General features: G+C 37.6%; 1 protein-coding gene across 1 annotated transcript; it reads right to left on the reverse strand.

The window, feature by feature from the left end:
* Nucleotides 1-1261: 1261 nt before the first annotated feature.
* On the reverse strand, nucleotides 1262-7097 carry plek (pleckstrin). The gene is made up of 9 exons (XM_084949303.1): nucleotides 6955-7097; nucleotides 4528-4683; nucleotides 3805-3986; nucleotides 3422-3513; nucleotides 3135-3319; nucleotides 2929-3033; nucleotides 2579-2662; nucleotides 1966-2035; nucleotides 1262-1861 (listed from the first exon to the last, which is right to left on the reverse strand). The coding sequence occupies exons 1-9, from the start codon at nucleotides 6994-6996 to the stop codon at nucleotides 1722-1724; spliced, it is 1056 nt and encodes a 351-aa protein (XP_084805429.1). The 5' UTR covers nucleotides 6997-7097; the 3' UTR covers nucleotides 1262-1721.
* Between the last annotated feature and the right edge of the window lie 13457 nt (nucleotides 7098-20554).

Here is a 20554-nt window from a genome sequence, read left to right on the forward strand (position 1 = left end):
AACGTGATTTCAAAGCACAGTGATATGACCATTATACACCGAACACAAGCTCCCACAACTGACTGATAACAAAAATATAAAGTTGATATATAGCGCCCTCTTGTGTTACAATTGTAAAACAAACATATGCAGGAAGCTACAGTTAGACATTCTGTTTTTATTATGAAATGTTGCTTTTGCTGATTTATCCTCTCACCCTCGCTTAGAAATATTAACATTTATAAAAGAGAGAAGAGAAACATGCTCAAGTACTTAAAGAAGCACCAGTTAGTGGCTCTGTGTCAAAACAAGAATATAGCAATGACTTGAAAGGGGAACAGTTGAAGCCAAAGATTGTACCTAACCCTCTAGTATGGCAATGGTTCACTGGTCTGTACTAAAAAAAACCATGAAGACAGAAAGAAAATTAAGAGGCAGTGACTCTTGGTAGAAAGAAGAAAAAGTTGTCAAAGCTGTGCAGTCCTGCGCTATAGAATTACAATTAAGAGTAAATTGTTCATTTAAAAAAAAAAAGAGCCTAAATGGCCAAAGTAACATATTTTATGAAGTCAAAATTATATCAAAGACCTGCAGCTTCATAGTTTTTGCCATTGTTCCTTTCCGTTATGGTAAGGTTGTCTCTAAGTGACACCTCAGAAAGCATTGTGTCAAAAGAGAGAATGCTATGTCCCGTGTAACACAGAAAAATGAAACCACAATCAGATAGGTTATTAACACATTTGTAGTTTACATAAATGGTATAAACCCAAGTATCAAGGTACCAGATAAAGGGCCACCTCAAATACCACTAATCGCTCCTGAAAATAAAATGCTAGATGGTCTGTAGTGGCGTATGCTGCTATGATAAATTTGACTTATATGACAGGGATTTCAAAATAGAATGGCAATGTTCTCACTTTCAAATAGGTCTGAAATAAATAAGTAAATATAGCATTAGTCCAGCTAATATAGACAAAACTAAAAAAAAACAACGAAAAACTAAAAAAGTCTTCATAAACTCATCAGTTTAGCTGTCAGCACTAAAATTACATTTCTGAATACACATAGTAGTGTACGCTTGTCGTTTCTGTCACTGATAAATTGTCTCATGTATGCAGCAGGCCTGTAAGCCACAACGTGTGAAACTGTGAAGGCTGAAAGTGATTCGGAGTTAGTTCACGCTCAGGAACCAACTGTGCTCGTGTGATAGCTAGAACTGTCTCCGACTTTTGAAGGGCAGGTTAAGAAGGAGGAAATCAAAAAACCACAGTGGAGCGAATAATAAGACTCAGGAGGAGAAAAAAAAACCAGTTTATCTTTCATACTGTCTTAGCCTTTATCTTTTGTCATTTGGTAAGACTCAGCTGTATCGTAGTTTTACAGAATAGCATATTTAATATAAATAGATATTTGCAATGTTATCTAATTATGATTCATTCTATTTATTCCTCAGCTCATTTTTACTTTGCTATCATATCTTCGTGTTCACTAACATAGAGTAAACATTGGTTATGACACTTTATATTAAGCGTGCAATTTAAATTTGATTGTCTTTAGTTACAGCAGAAGTGATGTTTGCAGTTTGATAGTGTGTAGAGAACTTTATATTTCAAGTTACTCTAAAACAATTAAAAACTATACAAAAACGTGGGTGACAGAATATAATTACAGAACTACCAAACTTTTGCATTCGAAATGCCACTGCAGCTGTTACATATTCCCCTGCTGCTCCATGATATTTGTTATTTTCCGCTTTTTGACACCATCTGTATTGCTTTGATCCACTCCTTTCTTTCTTGGTCTGTAGCAGCTTGGAGGAAGTAGTGAGTCTCGTCTGCAGTGATGATCTCAAATAGGTTGCCATCAATATCTTTTTTTTTGGCTGAAAGCATTGAAAGACAAGGCGATGAGTTAAAGGGGATGACGTGAAGACAAACTATTAGAAGAAAAGCAACATGTTTATTGCGTGGCAGCAGTCTCACACACCATCAGGCACATAGTCCACAGCTGTGACCACCGCCCCACGGAGGTGGATTGAGCCCAGAGGGTCATCAGCCTGACAAGAAGAAAAGAAATTAGAGGAATATAACAGAAGGAAGACAACTTGTGTAACTAGGGAGGGGTTGTTTCTAAATGATTACCCCTTATTGTTTCAGTTCTTTAAATTATTTTTACCGTTATTATTTTGAGCGTAAACTTAGAGGAGAGCGTGCTTTTGCTGTAGCAGCTCCCAAACTGTGGAACTATCTCCGTTTAGAGATTAGACAGGCCACTTCCCTACCTGTTTTTAAGTCACTCCTGAAAGCCCACCTCTTTACCCTGGCCTTTGACACTACGTGAGATGTTGGTTTTTAATTTTCAGTTTTATTTTTGTTGTTTTTAGTTGATTCTATGCTGTTTTATCTTGTTTTCTTTTTTAATATAGGGCTGTTTTAATTTTTATGTATTATGTGTTTTATTTATCTATTTTTGCTGATTTCTGTTATTCTATTGTTTTTAACTTATTTTCTGTACAGCACTTTGGTCCTGTGCAGGGTATTTTAAAGTGCTATATAAATAAAATTGGATTAAATTGCATGTCTGCAAAATCAGTATTTACCTTTGCAGGATCGTAGTAATGTATATAGGCAGGGTCATCTCTGAGTATGAATTTTCGCACCTTCCAGTTCTTCCGTCTATGTCCCTGTGACAAATAACACAGTTTGAGTTATCAGATTTTTATTTGATTGTATCACTCAGCAGCGAACACAGGTTTCCTCTTTGAGAGAGTGACACGACTGCTGGAGGTTACTGCTATCTTTATCTCTGTTTTGAAGGATGTTTTGCAGCAAGACAAATGACAACAGTGGCTTCAAATCGGGAGACGTCTGCAGACTTTGTAGGTCAACTTTCTAAGAGTATATGTTGCAACAAAGATGCTGGGAACATTTTTCTTGTTTTCTGATTCACCTGTTTAACCAAACAGCCCTGTTTTATGATGTTTCCTCTGAATTCTTCCTTTAGAAGAACATCTTCATCACTGGAGTAGCCTTCACAAAAGAAGCCACTGTCTGCCTGCAAGCACAACAAAGCAAATCCATTTATATATATAATATACATTGCTTTTGCTGATTCCACTGGCTGTTAAACGACAGTGTTTGCTCAGCTTAACTTACAAAATAGTAGAGAGCTTTTGTGTCATCTAAGAAGGCTGCTTGCTCTCCGCTTTCTGCTCCCTCTTTTGATAAGTCACCTGCAGGCTGGAGAAAACCCTCATTCATGAGCCCTGTTGCCAACATGAATGCCTCAGGTCTATTTCTTGCCTTCTCCTTTGAAATCAGCCAGTCTATCACCGTCGCACCTTTGCAAAAACAGGGAAACGGAGAAAAATGGTGAGAACATTTGAAGTTAAAAAAGAACTTCTTGCACACCTGTTACATCAACAAAACTGAGCCAGGTGTACCGGTGAAGCAGTGGTTGAAGACTCGATTCTCCTGTTCCAGTTTTAACTCTTTCACGCCTTCATCCTGGTTTTTCATCTCTGTGTACAGCGCACTGAGGAAACAATGAGAGTGCTGTCAGTGTTGCTTCTTCATTCTATTGAAATACAAGCACTTTACAGTTCACTGAACCTTACTGAAGTAATGATGTTCCAGTAATTTTGCAGTTTTAGCTAGGCATGCTGGGATGTCAGATTTCACATTTTGTATATATGCTGTAACCTTAAAATAGGTACTGTAATCTGATAGCAAGTGCTTATATAATAGACAGACAATTACTGTTAGTTGCTGCTGTAGTTCTTAAAGTATAATGAATAAAATATTAACACAATTTAACACAACATACGCTAGGTTGACTGTTTCAGGCAGGCGAATGGAGCGTCTGGTAGACTTTCTGGCAAACTTTTTTCCCCCTTGGATGCAGGTAATGGCTCTCTTGATGTCCTTGACCCAAAGCTCTCTCTCCTCCACGTGCGAGGCTTGAAAAAAGTGATCTTGCTTCTTCTCAGTGGTTATCTTGAAAACCAGCTAAACCAAGCATATTTAGTCAGTCTAACATTTTGATGGCATTGATGGTCTCAATTTGAATCTACCTTTTAGTACTTTTACTGTGGAGTGTGAATAATGAACAGTGTCTCTACATATGACAGATCTAACTCTTTAGAACTAGTTCTTTATACATTATATGAACAAAAGCTACTCCTTTTTTGAATTCAGCCGTTTTTATTCCCACTGCCACAGTGTATAAAATCAAGCACTTAGCCATGCAGTAGGCCTCTAGAAGATTTGAAGAGCTCACTGAAACAGGATGCCTGATTGCAACAAGTCAGTCAGTGAAATTTTCCTTCTTCTTCTTCTTTTCCCCGGTCAGCTGTGAGTGGCCTTATTGTAAAATGGAAGCATTTAGGAGCCACGACAGCTCAACCACAAAGTGGGAGACCACATAAAGTTGCAGGGTGGGGTCACTAAGTCTGCAAAAGTCACCAATGTGCCAATGACTCAATAACTGCAGTTTTTGAGTCAGCAGAGTTCCCACCCTCTTTTTTTTCATATAGCAACATTTTCTTACCATCCTCTTGACAAAATCCTGACAAGGGCTGCTCAGTGTTGCTCCCTTCAATGGGATCATCCCTTTAGGTGAACGGTCTGTTTTCTTTTTATAGAAGTCCACTCCATCTTCTGACAACACCACCCACACTGCACTCCAGGAGTTTAGCAATGTACCCTGAGGATCAATAAGAAATACGCTGCTTTAAGGCAAAATGCAAAAAAAAAATCATATATATTTATTATGTATATATATATAATTATTATATGTAAGATGGCGCTGGCAAAGGTCGGCAGCCTTAACCCAATTTCCTTTGGGGTCAACCTTCAGGATCAATAAAGTTTTATTGAATTGAATTGAATTGATTATTGTTATTATTGTTCACAGAATGATAATTTACAAGATGACTTGGGTGGAGGTGTAAATAAACGTATTCTTCCACACACCATCCTGCTTAGAATTACATGTGGTAACAGCTATGTAATACTTTGTATACATTTATTTGTAAAATGTAAAACACCGTGCCTTAAAGGCCACTGGTCACTTATATAAAAAAAAAAAAACAAAGAGTCACCTTTTCGTTTAAATAATGTAGCAAGAAGAAATTTAATTATGTTTTGATTTTGAATGAATTACCTTAAATAAACAAATAATCATATTTCCCATGCGGACTCTGATCTAAAGTGCAACATTAACAAGCACGCTTAAAAAGGAAAGCAGGGTATACTTTCTTGGCCCCTTGTTTGTGACATGTAAATGCAGAAATGAATCTGCAGCTTGGGGAATCTGTTAGTAGACTGCTTTCACTTTGGGTTTGTGCTTATAGATGTTTAATTTCACCTGTTTGGGTTAAGACAAACCATTATATCTGTCAAGCTCGCAGTGTTCTCTGCTCCATTCACTCCTTAGGGAACTAAACTTTTAACGTGTGATTTCATCATGCCAAGATCTGAAGACCTTTTCAAAAGACTTATTTAATTATTATTTAACAAATTATAATTAACTATTTAAATTATTTAGCAAAATAGTTAAATTAATGAATATCATCTTAAAGTGGTATAGTTTTCAATCAAGTGGCATTTTGTCCGGGGTCCAGATGATGAAGTTCAATGCAAAATAAGCCTTTGAGTAGCTCTAGAATTTCATCACAGGAAAAGACTGCACACATTTGACTTGTGGCAATAACAACGCCTTTTGGAATTCTGTGCTCTGGCCATCAAAAATGTAAAAAAAAAAAATTTAATTGAAAAATAAAAAGGCCATAAAAAACCTTTCCAGATTTAACATCAGCACCCACATTGTTGGCCAGAATACAATGCAATGAGTTTCCATTGCTGAGGCATGATATGTAGGCGGCCCAGTATTTTTGTCCATATAGTCTAAATTTAGATATGTCATCCATGAGACTTGGCTATGACTAACACCACTCACACTGTCATACATTTTTCATAATTGAACAAGCGCAAGGTCATCATTTGTACATAGCTGTTGTCATGCACGCTGAAAAGAAAACTAGTGTCACAAAACTTAAAACACTTCCTGAATGGCCTTTGATCAGCATTTCAAGTGTGTGGAAAGAAAAAAGTCACACCTAGACACAAAAAGAACAGTGTGCTGATGTACCTACCAAATGTATGAACGTTGACATTCATAATAAATTCCATTGTGCATGCAGGAAATGGCTTGTCATCTAAGTGTGTGAATATTCTTCATAGTGTTTGTGTAGTACACTGGAATTTGTCTCCTGAAATTTATCTATTCGTTACATCTTTTCACTGGTTTTCACAGCACTGTTTGATGACAGCGCATTGCAAATGACATTGTTTCAGGTCATATATTCAAATGTTCTCTTTGAGCGACAGTTTATAGGTAGAACAAGGCCACAACACGTTCATGTTTTACTTCGTGTTGTAAACAGAAGCAGGAACTTGAGTCACTGTTGCGACTACAGAACAGAAGTGTGCAGTTGACTGTCATGAAGTACCTTTCAAGAAACTTGTATCGCTGTTCCCGATTGAGTAAAACAACGTTAGTTTTTTGCTATTCCTGAATGACATATTCATTGTCTTTTTGTGAAGTAAAGCTTTTCTTGCAGGTGTACTGATTTCCTTTTCAAGTGGCTGTTCTTTCATCTTAGTTTGAAACCTCAGAAGTTGCCCTACCCTTTTTATTCAAATTGTTGTTGTGGGTTTATTTTTCTTTGAAAATTATTTTTTACTTAAATTTAGTTATTACACTGAATTGACAATGGATAAAAAAAAATCTAGTCTTGTCATTCCCTCAATTTTGTTTTTGTTTCATTATCAAAAAATAATGAAACAAAAACAATAGTATTACAGGAAGTAACAATAGTATTTTATACTTACTTTATCAATACTTTAAAGAAGCTCTGTGTTTACAAAGACAATGGCAAGAACTTTCTGGTAGTTTTCATGTAGTTATTCTTACCTTTTTCACTAAGTATCCCTCTCTGATCTCTTGTGGCTCCATCACGCTGCTGTCTGCTGCTGTCTGCTGCAAATGTGACTTTTGTCAGTAACTGTCAAAAAAAACCTCTTATGCATGTCACCTCTCTCTCTCTCTCTCTCTCTCTCTGTGTCACTGTCAAACCACAAAGAGCAGCGTACCATGAGCAGGAAGTTGTGCTCTTGGGTGTCTGCCAATAAAGACTGGTCAGCTAGCTTCCTCTTCTCTGCGATATAATTAGTTTGTGCTGTTCTGCTGAAGTGTCTAAATTTTATAGCGTTAAATTTAAAGAGATAGCATTGGAGTTCTAATAATAGATGCCCTTGTTTGCGTGTCATTATGGTAAATTTCTGTTTCTATCCATTTCAACAGAGAAGCTTGTACCGGTAAAAGTATTTGTATTCAGCTTACTGTAAATCTGCTGCATTTAGACACCTTCAAACCAAAATTTAAAGCCATTTTTGCTGTGTTAGTCAACTTGTATTTCCCCTGCTGTATTTCTGTCTTTTTTGTTGTTGTGTTCTTTCCCCGCTGTGTTCCTTCTTTGTCTTTTATACACTGCGTTGAAACTGTCGTGATGTCCAGCAGCAGATCAAGTGGAGCAGAGGGAGGACCTAATTGCTGACCCGTGGAGAGCAGAGTTAACAGAAGGTGAGCAGTTTATTCAGGCTGGTTGGCAAAACACTACAAAAATAAGAAAACCAAACTAAATGAGGAACTAACCATGAAACAAGCCAAAACCAAAATGGGGGGATAAAGTAGTCTTATTACCAGCCAACTCAAGAACAATGAACATAATTTTACTATTTTATGGCTCAGAAACAAAGTTTTCCAGCTGGGGGAGAGCATCTAGGGAAGAGGCAGTCTTGGCAGGAAGGATCATAAGGAACCCAGCATCGGCTGATGTGGGCTGGGAAACAGTGGAACCTCCAGCGGGCTGGGCAGCAGGCCCTCCGGCAACCACCGGCAGCCACCGCCCATGCCTCAAAATTTTCATAAACAAAATCTGCTGGGTCTATTCTGATCAGGGCATACTGTCATGATCTCCGGCAGCAAATCGAGTGGAGCGGAGAGACGACCCAAATGCAGACAGTTGAAGACCTGTCTTAACAGAAGGACAATGTACACACTGAGGGGTGATCAGGGAAGTGGAAACACATGGGAACACAAAAAGTTGATTTTGTTCATCTGGACATAACATTTTCAGTGGGAGGCCTGACAAGTTAGATCTGTGTTGTGCCATCCGCTTAGGCAGAGGCTGTTTGGTTTTCCCGACATATAAATCATTTCAATCCTCCTGGCAATTACTCTGTTTGTGTCGGGGAACCCAATCCTTGGGGTGGACCAATTTTTGGCGCAGTGTGTTTTGGGAGTTGAAAGCTACAGAATGTTTAGAAAAAATGCTTCTCAACTGTTCTGATACTCCTGACACATAAGGGATCACTAAGGGTTTTCACTTAGACAGCAGTTGTCCTTCTTTCCTGGATCGGCTGGAGCTTTCTTTAGGTGGCTTCCCGGCTTTGACAAATGTCCAGCTGGGATCATCACGTTTACTCAGGGCCTTTTTGAAGTGTTTTTGTTCTTCCCTGGCCGCTGTATCTGTGGGGATGGTGTTTGGTCTGTGTTGTAGCGTCCTGATGACACCCAGTTTGAAAGATGATGAGAGTCAAACCTTAAATACTGATCTGTATGCGTTGGCTTACAGTACACATTAACTTTTAAATGTCCCCCATTACTGACGGAAATCTCATAGTTTAAGAAGGCTAGTCTGTCATTTCTCATATCCTCCCTGGTGAACTTGATGTATTTGTTCTCTGGTTTAATGTGATCAGTGAATTTGGTACATCCTGAGCTCTGATTTTCACCCAGTTGTCATCCACATACCTGAACCAATGACTTCGTGGTGTTCCAGGGTAGGATAACAGGGCCCTCTTTTCCACTTCTTCCAAGTAAAAGTTGGCCTCAATGGGTGAAACTGGGGAACCCACGGCACAGCCATGTTTCTGCCTGTAGTACTGACCGTTGTATGTGAGGGTCAGTATGAAGACACAGTTCTGAGAGCAAACACACTTGGTTGGTGCTGAGTCTAAAACACAAACTCTTGGTCAAAGACCCATGACGGATACATTTGTACATCTTACATAAGGCACAAAAAAAAAACTATTTTTGCCTGGGAACAGAAAGAAGAAACAGATTTGTTAGCACTAAGCATGAATTGGAAACATGGGAGATATGAATTGAGCGTAATATGAATATTCATTAGTAAGCATCTAAGGTACATGAACTTAATGTAATTTGACCTTGCTCCTCAGAAGCTGTGCTTAGCTTCTTGGTTTTCACTTAGTTTCTGACATAAAACTCCCAAATCCTCTTTTGATGTATGTTTATGAAAATCAATACTTTCCCAGTTTCAAGCCAAAGGTTCCACTTTCCCTTTTCATATGCACTAAAAATATGTGTAAACAAACATGTTTTTTTTTTTGGGGGGGGGGGGGTGTACTTTGGAATATTATCACTTTACATACACTGTGTTCAGTATAAGTCAGAAATAAATGTCAAAGTTTATTCTCCACTACACTACACTACAAAGCAGATTAAGTATGTATAATCAGAAATTCTGTGTATGACTTCATCTAAAAATGTATGATTGAAAGTGTTCATATAACACTTTCAATCATACGTGTTTTCAAACTTAACTGAAGCTTCTGATTTGCATATTCTTATTGCGTCTTTCTTCTGTATGTTTTGTGCTGCAGTTTTTATAATCTGTAGGATGATTTCATGATGTTATGAATGTTTTCAGCAACCTCACATAAATGTGATTCTCTGTTCTAAAAACACTCCCTAACTGATGCGTTGCACCTAAAGCTGAGCTAAGGTAGACGTTCTCTGCCCTAAAAAAAAATTCTTTTTTTTCATAATTGCACAATTTCTTTTAAATGTATTTTAGCAAAGTATGCAGACTTAATTTTAAAAAGCGATAACAGCTTCAAACAGCCTGTTTATTACATATATATAATATGCTTGCAACTACAGTCGCCCTTTGCACTCTTGTGAAAAACCAGTTAATCCCATGATTCAGGGGCATGTAGAAGCATCCTTAGTGGTAATTATTTGAAGTAACTGTTTTCTGCATGACATTAGTCTCTCACAACATTGTGGAGGGCTTTTGGCCATGCCCACGGACATCTCAACATGCAAACTGGAGAAGCGCTGACCTTCCTAGCAGTGGATGACCCGCTCTACCTCCTGAGACAGATGATAAAATATTTTATAATTACAAATTGCAGTTCTGAGAAACATTAAATATGATCTTTTCATTAACCATTAAAAAGAATTTACAGTCCCACCTTGTTCATCAACTTGTTATCAAGAACATGCCTGCCACAATGTTTCACAACCAGCTGTCATTTGTTGGCATGAAAGGAAGTCTGCTTATCTGTGGTTTCAGGTTTCAACATGATGACTCATCTGTCTGTTTCACCAGAATTAGTCACATTTTACCAAAGAAACTGTCAGAGGTGACCTCCTAGATGCTGGTGACAGAATCTAAAATTGTATTTATTTGTGCAAGATTGCAAGTAGTTTTTACTTTCACACTTTTCTTCTCCTTTTAATTTATTTTAGTTAGAGTTTTAATATTATTTCTTGAGAACTAAAATATAAATTTAGTCATGTTGATTTTCTGTTCTGCAACCTTGATTGAGCTCAACGGTATATCTAAAGTGAATTGTAAAATGAGTGATGTTGTTTTGAGATAATGTGACATCATAGCTTTGCCTAAGCAAACACCTCCTCCTTTTGTTCGAACCTTTTAATTTAATTGTATTTGTTTTCTTTTGTTTTTTTGTGATGTTTTTAATGCACCTCTAGAGGGCATAATAACTACATTTAAAACTAAACACAACACATGAATCCAGGAACACTCACTTGATTTAGCTCAAAAGTGTGAATAATCCTGAGAAAGTCATGCTAAAGATGGTTAAATAACTAATTAATTTACTAGCTCAACTGTTACAAGCTTTCACATGTCCAGAAATCTCCCCAGTGATGTTTAAGAGATTAAAATGCAACTACCTTCCTTTAATCATCCAGTTTCTTTCTTCTTCTTCTTTTCTTGTGAGGCTATGATGATCTCATTCCTATAAACACGGATCACAGGAACGTTCCCGATGACCGTGGCATTTATCAAAAAGGACACTAGCCATACTGTTGTCTGTCTGGCTTGAGTCATGCTTTCCTCTTGCCCATGCTATGAATAAAGATCAAGGGGGATGGTATTTAAGTTTTATTAATAAATCCTGGAGCAGTGTGTATCATTAACCATCAACATGAGAGCCATCTCTCTGTGTTGGTGATTGAAAAGCGGTTACAGTGTGGAATATTAATTTTGCAAAGCAAACAAAGAGATGTAACCTTGGTTCTTCTTCTATGAGATATAAAAGTGCCACATAAAAAAAAAAACTGTATTATGATGATGCACTGTATGTCTCGGGGGTAGGGAGACAAAACATCTGTCAGCACTAAGAGTCTGGAGGAGACATGTAAGGCACTGTAAGTATGATGAAATCAAGGAAACAGTACCACCCCCACTCACTTCAAATCACACACCCACTGTTCACACCTGAAACTACCTGTGGTCATCCATTGTTAAACACCTACACTGCCAAGAAGGCTTACACACGTAATGCAATGTGACCACGCATGACAAGGTGCTGCAAGTTTCTGTGTAATACAGGAAAATTGAAAATGCAATACAGCTTTCCAGTGAGTCAGTTTGGGTTTAGGTGGGTGGGTTGTTTTTTTCACTACATTTCTCACACACTTTTTTTTTTTAAGTTAGACTTCCACAAATTAAAGTGAAAGCTTGTACTTCTTATAACACTTTGTATAGCTAACTGACAAAACTGCTTATAGTTATAGGTTATTTTTAAGGTGTTTGTCATTTTGCATAGTTTTCACTTGGTTCCCGTACAATTCAGCATCAACTATCAGCCTACAGTATCTGACAGCTGTGGCAACTCAGCAAATTCAGAATTGACAAACAAAAAAATATGTGAGCACATAATTAATGCTTTTTGCATTTTGAAATTAGCTCCGCATGCACAAGCTACAATGATTAAACAGTGAGCTTTTAGTAATAAAATAAATGGATCGACTATTATCTGCAATAACATCAAAGTACCCATAATGCAAAATTATACTTTCATTTTCAGTATGTGCATTATGACTCTGCTTTTGCTCTGGGGAATTTCATGATGCATTGACTACGTTCTCCTTGGAATTCAGCGCATTTATGGCATGTAATTGCCACATTTACTTCATCCACCGCTGCTAATACAGTCAGAGCGGTATAGGGTGAGATGTATGTCGCTCCATTTTTCACCCTGTCCCTCCTCATATTGAACACAGCAATAAATACTGCATGTGTTGTTCTTTGCTCTGCCCCGCCCTTTGCCATAGCTCTTGTTTTGCAGCCCTGGGATTGAGGCATCTTCATTCCAGTCCTCTGTACCTCACAAGCACCATCAATAATTCTGCTAAAGAGTGCACTGAGCTGAAAATGGGGGTGGACTAGTAGGGATGTGGGGGGGTGAGGTGACACTTGATGGCTTTTCCATGGCACACTCAATCTCTCTCTACCTCCTTCTATTCCCGTTGTGCTCCCACATTTCCTAACATGACCTTCTGCAATGTTGTTTATCATTTTGTGCCGTATGGACAGCAGGAACACAAACACAGGCACACAGCCTTTAGCCCTTTGAGAAGCAGAAAAGAGGCACCATAAAAAGCTGAAGTAGGCTCTCAGGGGAGCTTTTATTTGTCTTTTTACATCACCATGAGAAGCCATGAGAAGAGGTCATTATCAATCGGGGGAAAGGGTCTGAATGTTACAATAAGCACATTATGACAGATAATGGAATTTAACATTAAGGCACTTGAAAAGCATACCTTTTTCATTTGGTTGGAATTTAACCTTGATGTTTGACAATAGATATGTCCACAAAGCAGTTTCTGAGGCTTTATTAAATTTTGTCAGGTGCTGTGTATAAAACCTCTTTATGCCACGGAACATAAGCTTTGCTCCGTTTGTTCACACGTGGTATTTTCAGCTTGTTTATGAGAAACAGTCTGAAATGTTTTTCTTCATTTCTCAAATAAACAAGTCTGCTGCCTCATAAATGTTTTCATGCCTCGCACACAAATGGAAATCAACCTTTTAGGCTGAGACTGTTGCTAATAGATGGCAGTGGCCTTCCCTCTGGGTGTTAGAACATTTGTCTGCCGCCACACATTCCACTGAGCCAATTCCTCGTTTGAAACTCAGATCTTATGATACCAGATGAATCAGATGAATTTTTTGCAGCAGAAAACTATCTACTCCTATCATGCTGAGAAATGTAATAAGGCCTCTCTAACTGGTCTTCAATATGCTTTTTTTTTTCGCTGTGCATTTTTTAAAGAGATCTTTTGCATATTGGAAGCCCGTCTTATTGATACGTGGTCATTTTAAGCAAATAAACAACATTTAATAACAACGTGACTATTTTAGATTTTCGTATGGAGTTGTGATTTAGTTTTTGTTTTGTTCTGCTTTTGCAACTGTCCTTTCCACCAAACCTTCTCTAAATATCTCCTTTCCCTTTGTAATGTTGGACTTTTATTAACAAATGTCACCATCTTGCAAATCAACTATGCAGCATTAGACACTGTGGCGACCTCTTGTGACTAAGGGAGCAGCTGAAAGTGGCTTTTTTTAAGCATGGTAAGAATACAATTTCAGATATGCTACACACAATATCTGTTGCACCTTCTGAGCAACATATAAGCAAATTAGCATGATGATATAAGAAATCAAATTAAAGATTCACAAATGTATCACTCTCATCTGTTTCATTTTAATCTAATTTTATCATATTTTAACAGGACAGTGTTCAGAAGTGGGGTTGTTTTTTTTTTTGTTCAGATGCAATTCCTGATGCAACCCCAAAGAGGATTTGTGTCTCTGAGTGTACTTGAACAAACAATCTTTTCATTGTAAAGCAAATGTGTAAATAAACACTGTTATTATCTAGAACATTCCCAAAGACACGAGAGCTGCAGCCCACATAAAAAAAAAAAAACCCAAACCCCACAAAACCCACCCAATTTTAAGTGTAATCAAAATACAAGAGAAAGTGATTTAGTTCCTGGAATTTTTTTTATTTTGTTCAAAAACATAAACGTCACAGGCTGTTTGCTATAAATGGCTTGTGTTACCCAGTGCAAAGGGTTAAGGTCAATGTATGATCCACCTGCCACTGGGACACAAGCTTTAATACAAAGCAGTAAATTTAAGTCAGAGTGATGAGTAATATCAAAAAGTAACCACCTCCTATTCCCAGTTTAATTCACGCTATATATAAATAAATACATTTATATAATTATGTAACTGTACATAATTGAAAGTAATTTCAAACTTTCTTCTCCTCTTTTTTTCAAAGTTTTTGTGCCCCACCATGGGGCCCCTGCCCACACTTTAGGAATCACTGATCTAAAATAAATGTGACCTTGCAAGATTCCTACAATTTAATGACAGCATTATTCAAAAATGTATACAATTACAAGCATAATGTCATTTAATCATACAAACTCCATTAAGCTGGCACATGATAAGACTAAACTTCCACAATCTCAGGAAACAGATGCGAGCGTCTCTGATCTCTAACGTATATTCTTTAATTACCTCTTTATTCCCTCATCTGTTATGGTATCAAATATAAAATAAAGGGCAAAGACATTAAGATCACAGTTTAAATTGACAGCAAAGTGAAATGAATGAGCTGCTGGAGAAGATGGCCTACTGCAGTGGGACTAATAAACCTACAGGCAAGTTCAGAAGGCATAGGAGGTTCCTCCATCTGCCAATTAAATGAAGAGGAAACTGATGGATAAACAGTTTCATTGAGGATCAGAAAAGAGTGATGAAGCTGTGAGCGCCACAGGGAATTTTACTGCATTTACACCATAACTGCCACCAACTTTGTCTTCTTAAAGAAAGAAACAAATTTATTGGTGCACATCTTTCTATGCTGCTGCCGACAACTTCCTTCAAGAAGTTAGTTCTAAAGGAAAGTTATGCTATGTGATCTTTTTAATCGTATGTTTGCCCTATATAGATAAATATCAGTTGCCAGACGGCTGCTTTTTTATGGCTATTTCTACTCATTATTTTGGATTATAGACATTGGTATATCTTGAAGAGTTTGTTCACACACCTGGTTATGCCTTTCAAAATCTGCACATATGACTACATTGGACCAATAACTAGTGTATCAGCAACACTGTAGCAACACAAAATGCAGCAGCTGGAAGATATCGAGTGCTTTCATATGCCTTGTCTAAACCTTTTAAAAGGTATTGATTTGAGTAACAGCCTGGAGCCACTGAGGTGATTTCTTCTTATCGCGGGACCCGAGCACTGATGGGGTCTATCCATATGTCTGTCTGTCTCACTGCCCCAAAGCTTTCTTTTATTTCTTCAGCCTTTACATAAATTCTATTTGACATCTAGTGGTTTGATGACACCTGTGGAAGATATTGCCTGGTTATGCCCCTTTAGCTCCTAAATGCTGACATTTATACTCGTGGCTGCAGGCTGTGCCATTTGGCCAGCATCGTTAGTGTACAAATGTTAAATTGTCTTTTTTTTTTCTCTCTTTAAAGCTGAGATGAACTATTGTTCCAGCTGTGTAATAATTTGCCCCAGGCCTCGAGCTCCATTTGTTTGAGACACAAAAACAGATCAGTCTGTCTTTGCACCCAGTGAGGCACTTTGACAACTTGGACAACATGCTAGTATTTTATTTTCTCCTTCCACATTGTGATACATAACAATGCTACTTGAAAGCTAGACCATAGTGGCCATTTCCATGTTCTCTACAGACAATACCTCTGAAATCTGCAAAATGCTTTATGACCCTTCTACTCCTGTGAATTGTCTAGTTCTATTTAAAAAGGCTTATATGTGGCTGTGTGAGCACTGGCATGGATATAATGTGCTTTGATGGGAAGGGCTGGGTTGCTCCTGCTCTGGGGAACAGAGGGTAGCAGGGAGCAAAAGATACCGAACAACAGACTGAGGGAGGATATAAATCAAATCTCTCTGGAGATAATAGGACACACAAAACACACACATGCACTGGGTTTTCTGGGGTGTGCTGGAACTTTGGCACCCAAGTCTCCAGGTTAATGACATCAGACCTAATTGGGAACTGAAGCATGCAAAGATGATTACAAGAATAGAAATGTAATTGAGATGGAAAGCATTAGAGATTTGATTTTTAGGAAAATATGAAGGCATAATAAAATTAATTCAGTCGGGATTCCCCAGGCAGCACGGTGGCACGGTGGTTAGCACTGTGGCCGCACCGCAAGAAGGTCCTGAGTTCAATTCCAACATCAGGCCGGGGTCTTTCTGTGTGGAGTTTGCATGTTCTCCCCGTGTTTGTGTGGGTTCCCTCCGGGTACTCCGGCTTCCTCCCACCGTCCAAAGACATGCAGCTTGTGGGGATAGGTTAATTGGATAATCCAAATTGCCATTAGGTGTGAATGTGCGAGTGAATGTGAGCGCGAATGGTTGTCTGTCCCTGTGTGTTGGCCCTGCGACAGACTGGTGACCCTTCCAGGGTGTACCCCGTCTCTCGCCCTATGACAGCTGGGATAGGCTCCAGCGCCCCCCGCGACCCTGAAAAGGAGAAGCGAATGGATGGATGGGATTCCTTTATCTTATGTGGTTAGAGAAGTGTCGCTGTTATATTTTACCTTTAATAAAAACAGAACCAGGACGATCTGATAAAAAAAGGCTGGTTGTAATTGCATATGATGATGATTAAAGCCTTGGCTAAATTCAGGGATTGGATTATGTGACAATCCTTTGTCTGTCTGCTGTCCTTCTGCATGTGATTTGGCTGTTCGATTCAGGAGCCACAAGGCAGAGCAGTCTTTCTAATGGTTCATTTTGGGTAAGTTTTGTCTTTCACATGTATCTTCTTTTTTGGCTCTTAGTCTTGGTTTCTTTGTGGTAGACTGTGGGGATATCAGGGATGGATGCTGACATAAAACAGCCAGAAGGTTAAGATGCAAAACTCAATGGTCCATTCTGAGTAGCCTTTAGCAAGTGGTAAATAAACATTTTAAGTTTATCACCAAAAAGCTAATCATTAAGACTCATTAAGGAGTACTGCTGGGTATTTCATGAAAAAAACGTCTTTCTAATCGAGTGAAATAGTGACGCTGTTTATCTTTCAGCTCATGTGGAGCTATGCCGCAGTCAGTCTGGTGCATTAGTCACCTGGTTACTACGGGGATATGTGAAAGATGGGCAATGTATGCTGAACTCCAAGGTTTACATCCTCCCTCAGGCTGTGATTCAAGTTCTTTATAAAACAAGAATCGATCGGCTCAAAACAAAACCAAAACCAAAGCAAATGACGAAAACAGCAAAAAGGCTGCTGCTGTGTGAAGATGTATAATGATATACCTCTATTTTGTCTCAATCCCCTGATAAAGCCCATAAGGCCATAACGTTTGCATTTTTGATTATATGGCCTGAACAAATTGGCGAGCTTATAATTTGTCAGCTTTTTCTGAATGTTTTTGCAAGTGCTACCTGATTGGGTACTTATAATTGGAGTTACATGATTTGTTCTAGCACAGATGAATATTCTAGGAAAGCACATCCTCTATAGAGGCTGTACTAGATATGAATGGAACTTTTGCAAAAAGTTGCAGATGATCTTATAACAACACTTAAATACAAAAGTCGCATAAAATTGTCCCATATATGACCCCTAGCAAAATGTAATTTCTTTTTTTAGAAACCTTTCGTTTGCTCATATTAAACACGCAGGGTATGACAGGCTAATCAGTGAGAACAACTGGTTACTTTAACCCCAAGCTAGACAAGCTTATTCCCTTGTTTCTAGTCTATTTGTTAAACAACAAAGCTACAGATGGTAACTTCATGATTACTGTTTAAACATGTGAGCGTCATAGATCACTTTGTGCAATTCTTGAACATAAGGTAAACTTTTCCCAAAGCCTGCAAGCATGTTGTGTTCAAAGGTAAGTTACATGCTTGTCAAACTTCTGAAGCGATCCAAATTTTAAAAAGAAGTCAACAAAACAAACAAACAAAAACTGAGCCTTAAATATTACACTGAGCCTCTGGTTTTATTTTATTCCAGCTCATGTGCACGGTCTAAGGGGAAACACTTTTTTAGTAAACACAGTCAATTTCCCTAAATCTTTTAATATGACATAACATTAGGAATCAAATGCCACTGGTTTTATCCAGCCTCTCCTTCACCCAGCATCTGTATTTTTGCCTCTATAGAGATTTCACAGATAATATCATATAATAGTGAGAAATGCTTACTTCATGTTGATGTTCCTTGTCAGTTTTCTCGTGTGGTTTAAATGATTCATATCTCCAGCATGCCATTTAAAAAGAAAAAGTGCACAAATTTCACATTTCTACTCCATGTAAATCTATATTTCCTTTGGAAAACTCTTGCTTTCATGGAGTTTCATTCAGCAATGATAAATGTATTGACTTTTATTCATAATTTGCATTACATTAATAATTGAAAAGTCTTTAATTATGGATTACATGTTTTTGACACATCTTATGTCTTGTGCTGCATAATTCAAAAATGCTACAAGATGAATACAAGAGCAGTGGAATCAAAGATGAGTTCACCTTTCATTATGTAACACTGAACTGGTTCATCAAATAAAGACCTCATGCAATACTTAGGACTTCTGAATATGGATTAGGACCAGTATTACACTTCCTCTACATGGAAAAATGCATTGACACACTATGAATACTTATTTTATCCTCACACTTGTGCATCTCTCACAACCTAAGCGTATCTTACTAGTGCAATTATATATAATTGCCCAGTAATAATAAAAGATTACAATAATATTAGCTAAAACAGTGTATAATATAAGTATCACACATGCACTTACACATGTTACACACACACATATAGTTTAATTAAAACATAATTAAATGTATACATAAATATATATTTTATATATTTTGATATATCATATGTAATCTTTATATTGGCCATTAAAAAATCCTTGCTTGCTAATTTAGAGAATCCAAAAGCACTGATGTTTTTAAATAAAGGAACTTTTTTTCTATCATTTTTACTGATTTTGATGACCCTGACTCTAAAGAAGTCAACGATATAATAAATTAATTTTTAAAAGCTCCAGATTCTGGGGGAAGTTGCACCACCCTAATCAAAAACGGAGTGACTTCTATGACTTCTAAAACTGTCTTGTTTTGCTAGAAGATTTTGTGTCCTGTCATTCATGAAAATATTACTTTGACACATGACCCACTTAAGTCACTGCAGGTGTCTATGATACCATTACATATAATTTTGTAGTAGCTCAAGTTTTTCTCACTATACACACATCACATAAAACATGAACAAATTAATACTAATAACTGTTCATTGAAAGTACTAAATCGTATGATTCTATATTTTTACAGGCAGGCAGACAGACTGATAGCATGTGTTGTACTTACAATTTGCACAGCATTTAAAATTATAGTATTTTTTTTTTTTTTAAGTAAAACTGGATTTAAAATAATTATCATATGTAACTGTACAGTATTTCAGCAAAGACAGAAAGAACCTGGCTTATTTACTAAATCAAAGATGAGGCAAAGCTTAGTCTTGATACAATGTCAGATATCTGTATAACACTGTGTTATGAATCATTTAAGATGTCAAGAAATGCTACTTCATGGCAAAAAAGAGACCACAGTCTGACATCTTTATTTGCATGACAAGTAAGGACAGTGACTTGTTACATACAAAATCTCAACATCGCTGTGATATAATCCACATGTTTTATTCATTGGGGAGCTTACTGTGAGATTTGTGGATTGGCTCCATGTTGAGCCATTTAGCACTAATTCTCCCTGAAATATCTGTTATTGTTTGTGCTTTAACAACGATACCAGATTATTTAAATCCGTTGGCTAATGGATCTGTCAGACTACACAAATGGATTTTAATTAGATTAAACATCTCTTCGAACATTCTCTTCCATCCTACCTAAAAATCAATAAAGGACACCTCAAGGACCATTTTCACGAGAAGTAGCTTGTATTGCATAATAAGGTTTCTCCAGCATCTACATGGTGATTAATTATGTTCAATACTGCTGTTGAGCTCAGTCATTTAGTTTGTGTAGAGAAGCATAAGCTGCTTTAATTCCTGTCTCAGAGTCAAATATGTTTTTTAATCCCCAATAACATTCCCACGTGCACATCGCAAATCTTGCGGCTGTAGTATAACATGAAGCACCTCATTGATTAAACAGTTTTAGTCACACAGTCAGTGTAGAGCCTTTGCTGAAGTATTCCACAGCTTCCCCCTTGTGCTATTTTGAGAGACAATACAGGGAGTGCAGAATTATTAGGCAAATGAGTATTTTGTCCACATCATCCTCTTCATGCATGTTGTCTTACTCCAAGCTGTATAGGCTCGAAAGCCTACTACCAATTAAG

Source organism: Perissodus microlepis, chromosome 13 (genome assembly GCF_051167445.1).
Source record: "Perissodus microlepis isolate ML-2025 ecotype Zambia chromosome 13, ASM5116744v1, whole genome shotgun sequence".
Taxonomy (NCBI): domain Eukaryota; kingdom Metazoa; phylum Chordata; class Actinopteri; order Cichliformes; family Cichlidae; genus Perissodus; species Perissodus microlepis.